The sequence below is a fragment of the Protopterus annectens genome, chromosome 1.part2, assembly GCF_019279795.1.
Source record: "Protopterus annectens isolate FY-2018-M chromosome 1.part2, PAN1.0, whole genome shotgun sequence".
Taxonomy (NCBI): domain Eukaryota; kingdom Metazoa; phylum Chordata; order Ceratodontiformes; family Protopteridae; genus Protopterus; species Protopterus annectens.
In genome coordinates this window covers 956392886-956410065 of record NC_056727.1, presented here as the reverse complement: position 1 = coordinate 956410065, position 17180 = coordinate 956392886, and the positions used below count along the sequence as shown (strand labels likewise).

Genomic DNA, 17180 nt, shown 5'->3' with positions numbered 1-17180 from the left:
ACAGAGGCGATCTGTGCCTGACATATAAAGCCATGTCCAACCCGGAATTAATGGACATGCTGCACCTCAGAAAATCCAAATCCCATCGAGCCACGCGCTCGAGAGACTTGAACCTCAGCACTGAAATAAATAGGACATGCTGGAGGGACAGATTCATAACCCAGAGGTTCCCTTCACTCTGGAATAAAATCCCAGTCCAGGTTAGGCAGAGTCCCTCATTGACTCTCGTCAAGAGGAATCTTGATGAGTGGATGGGAGATCGTAGGTTTACCCCGGGTATCACTTCTGTGTCACTGTTAGACAGAGGCACAGTATACTAACCTCAAAAAATGGCATAGCAAAATTAATTTAAAATGGGTGGCGAAAGTCAATCACACTCTGGCTAGGCTTATAAATGCCCTAGGGCAGATAGCCTAGTATGAACCTATGAACCTAAATATATATATATATATATATTTTATATATATATATATATATATATATATATATATATATTTATATATATATATATATATATATATATATATATATATATATATATATATATAGATATATATATATATATATATAATGTGTGTGTGTGTGTGTGTGTGTATATATATATATATATATATAGATATATATATATATATATATATATATATATATATATATATATATTTAACCTACAAACCTATATATATACATACATATATATATATATATATATATATATTTATTATATATATATATATATTTTTTTTTATACACTTTTGGTATGCCAAAAATTCAGACTCAGGCATCCTACCAGGCTCCATCAGTGACCACTTGCCAGCCTTCATCCATCGAGCAACCCACACTACACCAATATATTCATACTCGTAACCTTACAAACTTTAACCCTACAACTTTCTCCAATACCCTCAAACTAACAAACTTGGACAATCTAAAAACTCTTCCCCTAGATAACGCCGTAGAATTCTTCAACACAACCTTTTTAGATACCCTGAACTCTCAAGCCCCACCAAGAACAAAACGAATAAAACCCAACTCCACCCCATGGCTAACTAATGATACAAAAACATTTATGGAACAAAGGGACAAAACCTGGAAACTCTACCACCACAATAAGCACCCTGATACCCTCCTTAAATATAAGCAACTCTGCAACCTAGCCAAAAAACACATAAAAGATAAAAAAAATCTTACTATACTAAACTCCAGTCTAATCATTCCAAAAACCCCAAACAATTCTGGAACTCCATCAACTTTCTTCTGAGCCCAGGTACCAAAAACAATCCTTGTCCTGACACCAGTAAAATAGACACAGAAATAGCCACCCTATTCAACTCCTTATTTACCAACTCTATAGCAGAACTCACCAAGACCTTCCCTAATCACATCTCCTCCTCTTCCCTCAAACCCACTTCCCTTACCTCAACCCAACCTTCCATCCCCAACACTCCTCCCACTTTTCATCTCAAATCTATCTCCACCTCTTACATAAAAAAAAAACTTCTCTCTAAACTTAAACCATGCTCCAACACCCCTGACAATATCCCCTCACTCTTTCTAAAACTTGCAGCAGATGGTATCGCCATCCCCATTAGTATTCTCATTAATAGGTCCATACAGGAATCTTATGTCCCCAAACTGTGGCATGCAGCCATTATCCTACTCCTCCACAAAGGAGGCAAAACTAGTAACATCTCAAACTTCCGACCAGTAGCCATTCTCTCCCCAATCTCAAGACTTCTTGAAAAATGTATCCACCTCCAGCTCATGCCTTTCCTTACCAATAATCAACTCCTCACCCCAACAAACATGGGTTCTATCCCGGCCCTAGCACAATAACTGCTCTTCTCTCTTTCCTAGACTTAGTAAACCATGCCCGTGACTCTGGAGAAATTGTATCCACAGTCCTAGATCTCTCCAAGGCATTTGAAACTGTCTCCCATACCCACCTTCTGAATCACCTTTCTAACCTTAATCTTTCTTAAAATACCCTAACCTGGTTCAATAGCTACCTCTCTGACCGATCTCAGGTCGTGAAATGGCAAACTGCCACTTCAGCCTTCCTACCTACCCCAGCCGGGGTACCCCAGGGATTCATACTTGGTCCAATGCTCTTTAGTGTATTAATCAATTATTTCCATGCTGGCATTCCTAACACTAAAATAGTGCAATACGCAGATGACTCAACTTTAGTCTGCTCTGCTTCTAACCTCTTAGATCTCCAAGCACAAACTCAAATTGCCTTCTCAACTACTGAGAACTGGATGCCTCAAAACCACCTCTCCCTAAATGCCAATAAATCCAAAATTCTACTTTTCTCTCCCACAAAAACCCTTCCCCTGGACAAACGCTCCTTCAATATTATCAGCCATGCCAACTCCACCGTAGAAGTTGTTCCTTTTGCTTAACTTCTTGGGGTTACTGTTGATGAACACCTGAAATTTGATACACACATTCAGCAAAATATTAAGAAAACACATCAGAAACTTGGCCTACTATATAGAAACTCCCAGTTTCTCTCCCCATCTACAAGACAAACACTTGCCACTACCTACTTACTAGCGTCACTACTGTATGGAGCACCCCTACTAACCAACCTATCATCCACCGTCTCTTCAAAACTGGAAATCTGTTACAACAAAATCTCAAAATTTGCAACTAAATCTAACTACTTCTCCCACCACTGTACATTACTGCACCTGCTAAAGTGGCTAGAACTTCCCAACCACCTTGACTACCTCCAACTCACTACAGCTCACAAATTAATTTTTAAACTAACTACATGCCCAGCTCTAACAAACATCTCCCCATCTTACACCCCTCACAGAACCCTATGATCTGCCCACCAAAATCTACTTTCTATATTCAAACCAAAACGTCCCGCTGGTCAGCTTCTCTTATCCTTTTCTTTAGCCAAAAAAATGGAACTCTCTCCCACCCTCTCTAAGAATTTCTGAAAATTTTGCACACTTTAAAGCCCAGCTCCATTCCTACCTCTCCCTTAACTGGAAATGTAATTGCACTCTACTACCTAACCTGCTAAGACTCTTCTACATGTACTTTTACATCTACCTCTAATCCATGCTGTTTTCCTAAACAGCTGTCTCTCTCTGACTTTAACGTAATATAACAACAATACCTTTGAATGTATATATTGTAAATATTGTACATACTTTTCTCTCTCTCTTCTCTCTCCCCCATCTGTGATTCTCATTACTGCCTACATATAAATGTTGATGCTATCTAACAAAGATAATCAACGCTGCCATGTATGCACTCCTTTTTTTCTGTTGTACAGCTGCCTCTCTCTTAATACACCAATATCATGAATGTATTTAAAGCAAATAGTGTACTTTCCACCTTTATTTCTCCCATTCTGCTGCAAATTATATTTACTGCAATCCTTCAAATATTAGTTTTTATAACTATTTACAGATGATTTATAATTGTTAGTTTTTAAAACTATGTACATAGGATCTACTGCCTCTGTCCATCTTAAATGCTGTACAAATGGTTCCCTAATCTACTATGTAATTGTGTAATTAATGTTCTTCTATTTTGCAATTGTACTTTGCTAAATCTCATGATATAATACTACTTTTTGTATTACTTTTATGTAATATGGAGCTTTTCTCCCCGGGCCTCCACTGAAAATGGGCTCCTTGAGCCCAGTGGACCTCCCCGGGTATCAAACTGGAAACAGATAAATAAGTATATATACACACACGAAAGCTCACTTACCCAACTTTCAAAAGACCAAGATGAAAAAAATAAGACCGACCACTCAGAGCACCTACATTTCCGAAACAAATGTATTTTATAGATTTGATTGGTTAAGGTAGGTTTAAATGTCTTTTGATTATTGTATTATATTGAATCTGAAAAAGAGTAGACGCTACCCAAAAGCACTCATTTTTATCTATATACAAGTATGCGTTGTTAAATATTTTTTATGTACATAGCCGTGGTGATCACATTGGTTGTCTGTTGGATATGTATGTGTGTGTGTGTGTGTGTGTGTGTGTGTGTGTGTGTGTGTGTGTGTGTGTGTGTGTGTGTGTGTGTGTGTTGTGCAGAGCTACAGAGTGAAATCATTTTGGTCAGGCTTGAGTCTGTATGTTCTGCCTTCTCACACAGAGCTTATGCCTGCATTTTAATCTAAAGCTGACTTTCCTGCGGGTTGATACTGACCACATTGTCTACCTGTGCTGTTAATTGGACCCAAATCATCAGAAAGAAGTGTAGTCATTGTTTTATCCCTGTGAATCACAGAGTTGTCTACCGTCCCAGAAATTCTAAGTTCTAATCCCATCTATGGAATAGATAACTACTACTTTTGAAATTCTTACATGTATTTAACCACCCCAAAAGACATATTATTTACCTTACAGAGCTTGCAACTAGCTACTGCATCCTTTTTCCAATTCTTTCCCATTGTGTATAGCTGTATCTGGTTACTTTCACTTAACAGCTGTAACGTTATGGTTAAATGCAGAATGGCGATTTCATCCCTTATCTTTGTGTTTTTCTGTACAGTTCTGCACTTTTACTTTTGTATACCCTCAACAGATTATTTTATACTCACTTTTCAGTTTCATTTTCTTTGTTCTGTCTGTGAAATTTTGTTTTGCTATTGTTTGTTTCTCGCCATATTTTCATTTTCATGACTTCAATGTTGAAAAGTTTCATTGTGATTTTCCACTTCATCATCCCCTTCCCATGGAACTTACCTTTTATAAAAAGAACTTCAGCAGAGTTAGGGGATCATAAAATATTCCATTCAGTCTGAATGATCATTATTTGTTGCCTTTTTCTTAGGTATTTTGTCCATGGCAAATTCTGGCCCCAACACCAATGGCTCTCAGTTCTTTATCACGTGTGATAAAACTTACTGGCTGGATGGAAAGCACGTAGTATTCGGCGAGGTGATGGAAGGGATGGATGTTGTCAAGCAGATTGAGGTAAGTATTCTTAGATTAAGACGTAGCACGCTTGTTACTTTGTTTCATATTTGGGGAGCAAATATACTGGGAGTGGACAACCTTCTGTTTGTATTTTTTCACTTAGTTTATTCATGAAAAACAGCAGTTTGTTACTGTAAGAGAGTAGGCTAAGAAGGCTACCAACAGTTATGTCTGTGATTTTCTCTGAGTACAGCAATGAATGGTGTTTGAAAGAGATCATGGCAGGAGAAATTCCCCTTTCCCACAGTGTGTGGCCTCAGGATGATTGCATTTAGAAAGGGGGGAAAAAGAGGGTAAAGATACCTCTCTGTGGGTGTGGTAGCTTTGCTCCCCCCATAAAAACAGGTTATAAGTTCCATGTATGAGTAAAACTGAAAATTTGGAGTGGAATTTGTAAGACTGACTTTCATCTTTGTGACATGGAACTATGCATTTTTATGTTTTATTTATTTTTAAGCTAAGTAGACAAGACTTGTGGACCTATGTATTTTAAAGATGCAGTTAGTAACAGAGAAGTTGTCATAGATGAACAGCACCCACATGGTAGGCTGCCAGGAGCACTGACATTACACCACTACTGATCTCCTGCACTGTAGTAGAGCTTAATACACCTGAGTACGTTAAGAAATCAAGTAGTGCCACCTCATGTAACTGGGATAGGGCGTAGTGAATCCCACTGCATGAGTCTCTCATTATATGCTGAACCCTTTAACCAGTCTTGAAAAGGCAAAAGGTAAGTGTGCAGTGACAGTGAGTGGGAGAGTGTTCAAAATTTTGGGTAGAAAGATTGAGAGGTCACTGGTACAGCATCCTGAGGTGTGTTGAGACTGTGTCCAGGCAAAAGAGTCCATAATGTAAACGTAGTGAAAAGTGTGTGTGGCTATAACTTCAAGAACCACCCAAAGGCGGGGAGTGCTTTAAATTCAAGAACTTGTAAATCTGTGAGCCAGTTTAGAAGTGTTGCACTTTAAGTGATAAGGAACAGGTTGGGTTCACTCAGTGATGCTGTAATATACAGTGGATATAAAAGGTTTACACACCCCTGTTAAAATGCCAGGTTTTTGTGATATAAAAAATGAGACCACAATAAATTATTTCAAAACTTTTCTCACCTTTAATGTGACCTATAACCTGTACAATTAACAAATCTGTTAGGGGAAAAACTATAACAAATAAAAAAAAAACGTACAGTACGCTGATTGCATAAGTGTGCACACCCTTAAACTAATATTTTGTTGTGTGTGAAGGTGTCCAGTTTTTAAGGGTGATTGTGAATCTTTCAGGTGTTCAGAGGAGCATGGCTTCAGAATTTTTAAAGTTCATACTGAAACCTTGAACTGCAAATGTCCTTATGATAAAGTTAAAGTGATGGAGTTAGTAGTGTTGTTTGAAGATCGACTAGCAAGGTTGTAGGTATAGAGTTATGAGGGGGATGAGAGAATTTGAAAGAAAAGTAATGAAAGTGGTAAGGAACGGAGTCCTTGTACAGAACCATGGCCACCCACACAGTAAAATTGCAATAAGATTCAGAAGTTAATACCTTAACTCTGTACATGTGGTTGTACTAGTAGTTGTGAAACCAGTGAAGTACATTATTCTCTTGCCACCATAGCCTAATAGTTCATTTATTTTTAGGATGATTCACTAAGTTGAAGGTTTTATGAGGTCTGTGTACACAGTTTCTGTAGATTTGCTGTTGTCTGTTTTGCACAAAATGGTTTTAGAGATAAGATGGCAAAGATGCTGTGGCTGTTGTAGAGGTCATGTTGTTGCTTACACATAAAGCCATAGAATTCTGTGTAGGGAGTCACTTTTATTTCTATGTTTTACATTGCATTTGTTGATGTGGAAAATTTTTATTGGGCACACCCCATTTTCATCAGAGGCCTAGGGAGAAAAACTCAACAGATGTAGACAGTAAGTACAATGCAATATCAGAATTTAAAAGTGATATTCGTCATTCAGACAATAGTAACAAAATGTGGTAACAAATAGAAGGATGCTTACAGGTTTTTGTTAAAACTTTATTGGGAGTAAAATGAGTTAAATCTGCTTAGAAATATTTTCAAATACAGATGTTCTTCGTGTTTCACTGTTGCAGTCATTACATTTGGGTTATCTGCTGGCAGGTTGCCCTCAGTCGGCCTGAATTCCAAAGTCTTGGGTCCTGCGTCGGTTGCTGTCTTCTCTTCCATGACGTCAGGGGTATAAAACATGCAGTCAACGCCATTTTCTTTAGTCTTTCTTGCCACGCGGTACCCGAAGCAGAAGTATTTCGCAAGTGCCTGTCGGCCGACTACTGAAATATTCGAGTTTGAGTTTCAGAACCAAAGTCTTCACTAAATCTAAGTACCCCATTGGGGAAACTTTTTTCTTGCTTTTTACCGATGTCAGAAAAAGTTAATAATTGTATTACTTGTGGGAAGCAAATACCTCATAAGGATTTCCATTTATACTGTATTCCTTGCCTAGGCCCTGATCACAACATGCCTGGCTGTCAGTTTTGTGATAGATTTAACCAATGCACTATTAAGCGTCGGTATATTTGTCCATCAAAGTATTTTGGAAACAGATTTATCTACCCAGAAATGTCGTTGGATAGCAATCCAACTACCGGCGTACATAAAAAACGCAAAGAAAAGGACAGAGAAAGGCAGTCGAGTTCCAAAACCGATGATGAAGCTTCTCCTAAGCCAGTCACCAGTTCGCCGGTACTCAGTGAGGCACTTTCGCAGCCCCTGATACCCGCCACCTTCGAGTCGCAGGCCTCTACCGACACCCATGTGGAGTCTGGCATGCCGCAAGATACTCAGGGTATTGGACCAATGGATGTATCTTCCTCAGATGGGTCCGGAGCCGCTGAGCAGGCACCGGCTTCTGAGGGTGTATTCAGACCTCAACATTTGTATATCAAACCGACGACAGCTGCAAAGCCAAAGACAAAAGCAACTTCTAAAACTAAAAAAACGACGCATGAGCCACATGCACAGGCCTCTATGCCTAAAAAAACAGATGATCAAAATGGCTGAAGACCTTATTACCTTGATCAGGGGTACCCATCCCCCTCCTGATAAGAGGCCTCCTGCAGGGCCGCAGTTACTGGATCTCTAATTAGGAGGCATGCCTGGTTAAAAGAACAAATTTGCCTGATCATGTTAAAGATAAATTGCTAGATGCACCTTTACAGCATGATTCTCTGTTTGGTATTAAGGCAGAAGATGTTGTAAAGAAAATGGAAGACAAAGCTAAGTCTATGCAAACTGTTAAAGTCTGCTTACAAGTGCAGCCACCAAGATTCAGTAGACACTGACCTACAAAAAATTGGTCCTTTCCTGTGTCAGACAAAGCTCAAAGGGGCAAATCCAGACGCCCTAAGGGTTCCAGATACAAGGCGCAAGATTCATACAGGTCAAAGCAATGGCATGCTTATACCTCCAAATATGGAGGAGATAAAGTGCAAACCTACAGAAAGCAATCCCAGCGATGTCCTTCTGTGTACACCAAGCACTTATCTTTTGGCAGCACCCATAGGGGGAAAATTAGCACTTTTTGCTCAAAATTGGCAGTTAATAACCCAGGACAAGTGGGTACTAAACATCGTATCACAGGGATACAGATTCCACTTCCATACTCTGCCAGTAGCAAATGGTTGGCCAGATCTGCCAAAAAATCAATGGGCAGAGGCACAGAAACAGGTTTACATCATGGATATGGGGGCCATTCAGACAGTACCAGAACAGGAAAAAAGACAAGGTTTTTACTCAAGACTGTTCTTGGTACCCAGAAAGGACAAGGCCTGGCGGCCAATACTGGATTTATCGATTTTGAACCCATACCTGGACATTCCAAAATTCAAAATGCTGACTTTGCAGCAGCTTCTGCCCATGCTGGGCAAGAATGCTTGGCTGGTGACTTTAGACCTAAAAGAGGCTTACCTGCATGTCCCAGTAAGACAGTCGTGCAAAAGATACCTCAGACTCAAGGCTGCCTTAATGCATTACCAATCCTCTGCACTGCCCTTTGGCTTATCTACTGCACCCAGGGTCTTTACAAAGTGCCTGGCACCAGTAATTGCATTTTGCAGACAAAGAAGTATACAAATATATCCTTACTTGGACGCCTGTCTCATTCAAGCAGAGAACAAGGACACTCTTCTTCGACACCTGGCATTTGTGAAAAGGCTTCTAACATGCCTAGGGTACACAATAAACGAAAAGAAATCACAGCTGGTACCCTATCAAAAAATAACATTCCTGGGTGCAAGCTTGGAAACAACTGCCCAGATGGCTTACCTCATGCCAGACAAGCAAAGGCAACTGACTGCTTACTTCAAACTGATGGAAACAAAAACCCAGTCTTCTGCAAGGCAAATTCTGCAGGCTCTGGGCTTCATGGCATCCTGCATCCTACTAATTCCATATGCAAGACTGCATATGAGGAAACTTCAATGGTACCTAAAAAGTTTATGGAGTCAACATTCACACAGTCTGAAAACAGTGATTCCTCTCATTCCCTGCCTGCAACAGGAGTTTCTATGGTGGGCAAAGGCATGTCACCAAAACATGGGACTGCCCTTCACTCTACCCCCTGCCAGCCAAACCTTAACAGACGCATCAGATTATGCCTGGGGTGCCCACATGGCAGGAAGATGCATTCAGGGCTTATGGACACCAAAACAAATGCATCTTCATATCAACCAGAAAGAGATGCTAGCTGTTCAAAATGCCCTAACAGCCTTCAAGGACTTACTTCATCCAGTACAACTATTGATAAAGGTGGACAACACCACAGTCATGTGGTATATAAACAAGCAAGGGGGCACACACTCATACCCTCTTTGCAGATTAGCCATGGCACTGTAGGTCACAGCTTTGACCTACCAAATACATCTTCAAGCTCAATTCCTGCCAGGAAAACAAAACACTCTGGCAGACGATTTAAGCAGAAACCTTATGGATCCTCACGAGTGGAAACTAAATCCACAAGTCTTCAGCATGATAACAGAGAAATGGGTAAGCCTAAACATAGATCTATTTGCCTCACCTCAAAATTATCAGTTGAAAAGATTCTGCATAAGGACTTATCACAGACAAGCATGGAAAGTGGAAGCCCCATCCTTCAGTTGGAAATACCTATCAGTTTACGCCTTTCTTCCTCTGCCTCTTCTACCCAAGGTCCTCCTAAAAGTCAGACAAGAGGAGCCAAAGATGATATTAATTGCCCCGGACTGGCCTCGCCAATACTGGTACCCAGTCCTAAGGAACTTGGCTCAATATCCAGCTTGGACCTTGCCTCAAAAACCACAACTACTGTCCCAGTAAAACAATCAGATCCTGCACAATCAACTACAGACTCTGAACCTGGCAGCATGACTAATCATGTAATCATACAAACAACAACACTCGGTAATGCTGTGATGGATGTCATTTTGGAAGCCAGGAGGCCTAGTACTAGAAAATCTTATGCTGACAAATGGAAGAGATTCTGTGCTTGGAATCAAACAAGGAACTGATACAGCAGAACCAAATATTCCTCAGATATTACAATACTTAACTGAGATGCTTGACAAAGGCCTATCTTTTTCATCAGTCAAAATCCTTGCCTCTGCCATTTCGGCTCATTACAATACAGAGCCACCAATCTTTTCTCATCCTTTACTAAAGCAGTATCTTAGAGGAGCCAAAAATGTAAGACCTCCTAGAAGATCACCATTACCTGTATGGGACCTCAGTTATGTGTTGGAAAAGCTCATCCTGCCTCCATTTGAACCAGCTGCTACCGCTGATCTAAAGTTCTTATCATGGAAAACAGCTCTGCTACTAGCAATTACTTCAGCAAGAAGAGTTTCAGAGATACAGGCTCTCATGGCTGTAGAGCCTTTTATCATATTTTACCCAGACAGGGTGTCTCTGAGGACAAATCCTACTTTTATGCCTAAGGTGGTTTCCAGTGTGGCTCTTAACCAAACAATTCATCTGCCAACTTTTTAATCCAAATCCCCAGAACAAGGGGGAGAGAATTCTGCATTCCTTGGATGTACACAGACAGTTAAGATTCTACTTGAGCAGGACAAAAGCTCTAAGAGAAACTGTGCAATTACTAGTGTCATATGCTGCAGGATCAGAAGGAAAGGCTATTTCAAAGCAGACAGTTTCAAAGTGGATAAGCCACTGCATTCATTTCTGCTACTTACACCATGGTAAACCTGTGCCCAAGGGCATTAGGTCTCATTTCACCAGAGCTGCAGCTACTTCAGCAGCATTTCTCAGAGGAGTACCAACCAAAGACATTCTAGAGGCTGCTACTTGGAGTTCTGTTCACACCTTTACAAAGCATTACCATTTGCCTCTCTACTCTAAGTCCAGGGCAGGCTTTGCCACTGCAGTGCTGCAGGGCCTTATAGCCTCACCTAATGCTGTTTAGCTCCAGCCTCCCAACCATAGCTTTGGGATTCTACCCAAATGTAATGACTGCAACAGTGAAACACAAAGAACATAGTACAGTTGTGTACACTTACCATAAATGTAGATGTTCGAGTGTATTCACTGTTGCAGTCCAGGTTATCCTCCCACCATCCCCCTGTCATTCTGAAGTTTATCTTTCCTTCTCTATCTTCTACAACCTATGTGGTGTATTTGCTTGTAGATGAAGGTAAAGTTTATATTGATGCATGCGTGTGTGTATATATATATATATATATATATATATATATATATTTATATAGATTAGATATATATATATATATGTATGTATATATATATATATATATATATATATATATATATATATATATATATGTATGTATGTATATGTATATATATATATATATATATATATATATATATATATATGTATATATGTACGTATATATGTACGTATATATATATATATATATCTATATGTGTGTGTATATATATATATATATATATATATATATATATATATATATAAAATTTTTGCTACCTTTTTGGGGGCACCTGACATCGGGGGCAAGAAAAACTAAAGAAAATGACATCGGCTACATGTTTTATACCCTTGACGACCTGACGTCATGGAAGAGAAGACAGCAACCGACGCAGGACCCAAGACTTTGGAATTCAGGCTGACTGAGGGCAACCTGCCAGCAGATTACCCAAATGTAATGACTGCAACAGTGAATAATACACTCGAACATCTACATTTATGGTAAGTGTGCACAACTGTACTTTTTCACTAAGACGTAGGTACAGAGTTATAACATAGCAAGTTTTTCTTGAGTAGGAAACTTTACATTTTAACCTAGGAATGAGAGTGGGAGAGAGTGTTAGGGAGAGGGTAGGGAACAGTTAAGTAGATGAGTCAGGAAAGATGGAAACTGTAGCACTTTTAATGTGAGGGTTTCCAGGAAATAAAGTTAAAGTTGGTGCCTAGTGTTATATTAGAAGCATTAGTGGATTTAAGGTATTTGTTTATTTGGTTAGTGAACATAAAACAGTCCATTTTTCTGCCAGGTAGGATTTCAAGGAGAGGATTTGAATTGTTTTAAAGTAGGGTGTTTGACCCAGAAAATAATGGAGGTCAGTATTTTTGCTATGTGTACAGCATATATGGAGGCTTCATGGTGATTGATTTAAGCAGTACAATAGATTGTTGTTCTTGAGATGGAATTGCCTTTTGGGGGCTATACTGTCATAATAGTGAAGTTGCTGTTGGGCTTTTTTTTTTGCGGGGGGGTGTAGAGAATGTTATGAGATGTTATATATGGGATTGGGCCACAAAATTTGGTGTCTCCATCTGACTGAGATTCCTAAGTGCATTGGTATATATGAATATAATAAGGGCAAAAAGGGCACATTAAGTATAAATAAAGCAAGGCAACTGACTCCATGTTTTGGCAAAGTACTGTGTTTTAGCATAACTACTATTTCACATTGTATTTAGGACATAACTGGAATTATTCGAAATATGTCAGTGTGTAAAAGTGCTTACATTGTGTGCTTATTACTGTGCATTTATTCTGAAGAGATTATTTGTGTGCAAAATGCAACTATTTCGTGAAGTACAGTCAAAATGCAGCCATTTTGAAAAGTTTCTTTTGCTGGGTGTGTCTATTTGCAAAGTGCTGCCATTACGGAGTATTTCTTGCACTGTAAAGAGTTATTTAGCAAAGTACAGCCATTATGGAAATGTTTCAGTGTGCTGTGTACTGTTTATTTGCAAAGTGCTGTTACTTAGAAATGTTTCTTTCTATGAGCTTCTTCTGCCCAGTTCATTTGCACAGTGCAGTTATTTTGAAATGCTTCTTACAGTACAGTTATTCTAAGAGTATTGCAGTGCCCGAGAGACTTATTTTGCGAAGTTCAGTTATTCAGAGGCTTGTTGTGCTATTGGGCATAGTTACAAGTACTGGCATAAATTTCTGGCATGTGTGTGTGTGTGTATGTGTTTGTGCATACTTGCAAAAGCCTTCAGTGGTATATGATAATATGGCAGACAGATTTTGAAAACCGTCACCACTGGTGTGTGATCAGAATATTGCAGAGAATTGCAGAATATTTGAGCAAGAGTATGATATTTTTATACAAGCAGCTTATTCTGACAAATTTTATTTATTTATTTATTTACAGTTGTTGACCGGGAAAATCCAACTGGACGCATGTCCTTTTTCAGCGGAGGCCCGGGGAGAAAAGCTCCACAATAAAAAGCATTTAATTACAAGATTACAAGAAGTGTAGGTAGGATGGTTGTTTAACAATACCAGTAATACATACAAAGACAAAGATGCACGCACCAGGGCATTTGGATCAGAGGCCTTTGAAAGAGTGTGTTCATTTGTGTATGCACCAGCAGTACAGGAGGGAGAAGGTGAATACTGTCATATTGTTGTACACGCTGAATCAGAGGAAGACCCCGAGTGTTTGAAGCGCAAGTTCAGGGAAATGTGCAACCCGCAAACAAATATTACAGGTATTTGTTTTACACAAGAGATCAAAAACCAGGATAAACTTTTGCAGCTTGTATAACTGACCTAAGAAACAAAGCTAGAATTTGTCGGGTTAGTGACTTAAAAGATGAGTTGATAAAGGACAGGCTTTTGTGTGGTATTAATAGTGCTGCAGTGAGAAATATTTTGCTTCGTGACATTGGTTTAACACTGAGCAAAGCTATTGAGATTTGTCATATCCATGAAGTTACAGAAAGGCAGACAAGTATGCTTGCAGGTGATAAGAGCATAGTGTCAGCAGGCTCCAGAGCAAATGTAGACAGCATGCAACACGTGGCTAATAGAAGCAGGCTTAAGCACATGGCAGCTGCAACCCCTATGGGTTTGCTTGGGAAGTCCCGTAGTTTTCCAGCAAGTTCTAAGAAAAGGACATGCTCAGCAAATCCAGCTATATTGTTAACTGTTGCAATTGTGGTAACAATCATGAGCCTAAAACAGAAAAATGCTTAGCATTCGGTCAGCAATGCCATAAATGTAAAAAATGGAACTATTTTCAAAAGTTTTGCAAATCAAGCAAACCTCACACAGTTATAAAGAAGGGTCACTCAAAAAAAGCAAGTTGATCATATAAAGAGCTGTAATTCTGCTTTCTACATAGATGATGTATCAGTAGTTGGTGGAAAGGTTGATGCAGTAAATTTGTTGGCAAAGAATGAAGTGCTTTGTACTGTTCAGATCAATGGTAAATCCACTGAGCTTAAAGAAGACACTTAGTCGAAGTGTAATGTTATGTCAGCAGACACATTTGCTAAGGTGAGAACTGGTGAACAACTCAGTGTGGTTAGTAGTGCGAAACTTGTTGCTTATGGAGGTGAAGAAAGCCAAACTGAAGGTTCAGTAGTGCTTTCTTGTTATTTGGCTAGGAACCATTTCAGCTTGTTATTCTATGTAATCTGAAGACTTGTGCAGTCATTACTGGGTCTCAGAGACAGTTTGAGAATGAATTTGCTTTCTTTTACCAAAGATGTTCATCATATAAGCACATGTCCTAGTTTCAATTTTACTGAAGCTGTTTTCTCAGAGTATACTGATGTTTTCGATGAAAAGTTAGGCAAACATCCACTTGTGTATTCTATGAAGTTAGACCCAGAGGTCAGTCCAGTGGTCAAACCAGAAAGAAAAGTTCTGATAGCTATGCAGGATAAAGTTAAAGCTCAGTTGGATAAAATGGTGCAGCAAGTAATTTGTCCAGTTACAGAGCCAATTGAATGGGTGTCGTCCATGGTAGCAGCCCACAAGAAAGGCTCAGACGAAATCAGAATATGTATTGGCCCAAGAGATTTGAACAAAGCATTAAAGAGACTGTATCATCCAATGTGTACAGTCAAGGAAGTCGCAGCCCTAATACCAAATGCCACTGTTTTTTCTGTCTTGGATGCAAACAGTTCATTTTGGCAAGTGATGCTTGATTGGAAATCCTCATTACTGACTACTTTCAGTACCCCATTTGGCAGATATAGATTCTTCAGGATGCCATTTGGAATAAATTCTGCAAGTGAAGTCTTTCAGTGTGCAATGGAGAAATTTTTTCAGGTTATCCTTGTGCCATAATAGTAGATTATTTATTGGTTGGAGGCAGTGGTGAAGCAGAGCATGACAGAAACCCTAAGAAAGTTCTAGACAAAGCACTTGAAGTGAACTTAAAGCTCAATCCTCTAAAGTGCAAATTCAGACTACCAGAAGTTACATTTGTAGGTCATTTATTCACTAGCACTGGCTTGCGACCAGACCCGTCCAAGCAAGCAGCCATTCTTGAGATGCCAGCACCAGATAATGTTCATGCTCTACAACGTTTTCTCAGTTTGGTCAACTGTTTAAAGTAGTTTATAGCAGACTTCAGTCATTTGACAGCACCTTTGAGAGAGCTGACATGCAAAAATGTTATATGGTCTTGTTTTGAACAGCATCAAAAACCATTTGAAGACCTTAAGCAGAAAATTGCCACTACTACATTAAGATACTCTGATGTCAGTAAACCAGTAACTCTTTCTTGTGATACTTCAAAATGTGGTCTTGGTGCAGTTATTCTTCAAGAAGGCAGACCAGTAGCCTATGCGTCTAGAACTCTTACCCAAATTGAAATGCAGTATGCTCAAATTGAGAAAGAACTTTTGGCAATAGTATTTGCATGTTCAAAGTTTTATGATTATATCTATGGTCGAGCTATTTAAATTTAAACTGATCACTAACCTCTAGTCGCTATTTTGAAGCAGCCTATGCATTCAACTCCAGCGAAATTACAAAGAATGATGCTCAAATTGCAAAAGTACAACTTCAAAATGGTCTATACAAATGGCAAACTTCATCTGGCTGATACCTTAACCAGATTGCCCAGAAATACAACAAAACAGCTTCATGGAGAGAATTTTGACTTTGACATCATGGAAGTGCATAATGATGTCCTTCAAGAATGCAACTGCAGTCATAACATATGGGTTGTCCTGCCTCAGGCAGCCCTCGGTCGGCCGGATTCCAAAGTCTGGGTCTGACGTCGGCTGATGTCGCATTTCTCTCCGACGTCAGAGCGGCTGGAGTATATAAGCATCAGCCGACGCCATCTTCTTCAGTCTTTCTTGCCGCGCAGTGCCCGAAGCAGAAGCAGTTCGCAAGTGCCGGTTGGTCAGCTCCTGTATTCTTCGATCCGAAGTCATCAAAAAAGCTAAGTACCCCGTTGGGGACCTTTTCTTGCCTCAGCCGATGTCAGAAATTACTGAAAAAGTAAATAATTGTTTGTCTTGTGGTAAACAAATACCTCATAAGGATTTCCATTCCTTCTGGCTTCCTTGCCTTGGCCCAGACCACGACGTCTCGGCTTGTGCCGCCTGTGCTCGCTTCAATAAGAGCACTCTCAGGTGCCGGGCGGAGTTCGCTGAAGACTTTTTCAGCGAAAAATACGATTATACAATGCCGTCGGAATTACCGACATCGCAGACTCCTAAAAAACGAAAAGACCGGGACCGACATCCTCGGCCCGCGTCTTCCACCGACACCACGCCAAAACCTACCGCGAGTGCCCCGGTTCCCTCTGAGGCGGTTATTTCACTGCTCAGAACCGAAGACACCGCATTACCGACACCTCCGATACTGGAGACCACACCGACACCAGTTATTGATTTTCCTCCTGATACTGAAACCGAGGAAATGCCCGAGACCATTGCTGTGGATAAGGTCACTCCTGCACGTGGAGCTGCTAGGCCTCCCATGTCCATGTCTATCAAGGCCTACACACGTGCTAAGGC

At 39.8% G+C, this 17180-nt stretch overlaps 1 protein-coding gene across 1 annotated transcript in view; it reads left to right on the top strand.

Annotated features, from left to right (window-relative positions):
- The window catches only part of PPIE (peptidylprolyl isomerase E), a 619697-nt gene that overhangs the window by 502867 nt on the left and 99650 nt on the right, over positions 1 to 17180 (top strand). Inside the window, exon 9 of the mRNA XM_044059910.1 lies at positions 4813 to 4955. Within this exon, the coding sequence (XP_043915845.1) occupies positions 4813 to 4955 (143 nt within the window). The remainder of the gene's footprint in view (positions 1 to 4812; positions 4956 to 17180) is intronic.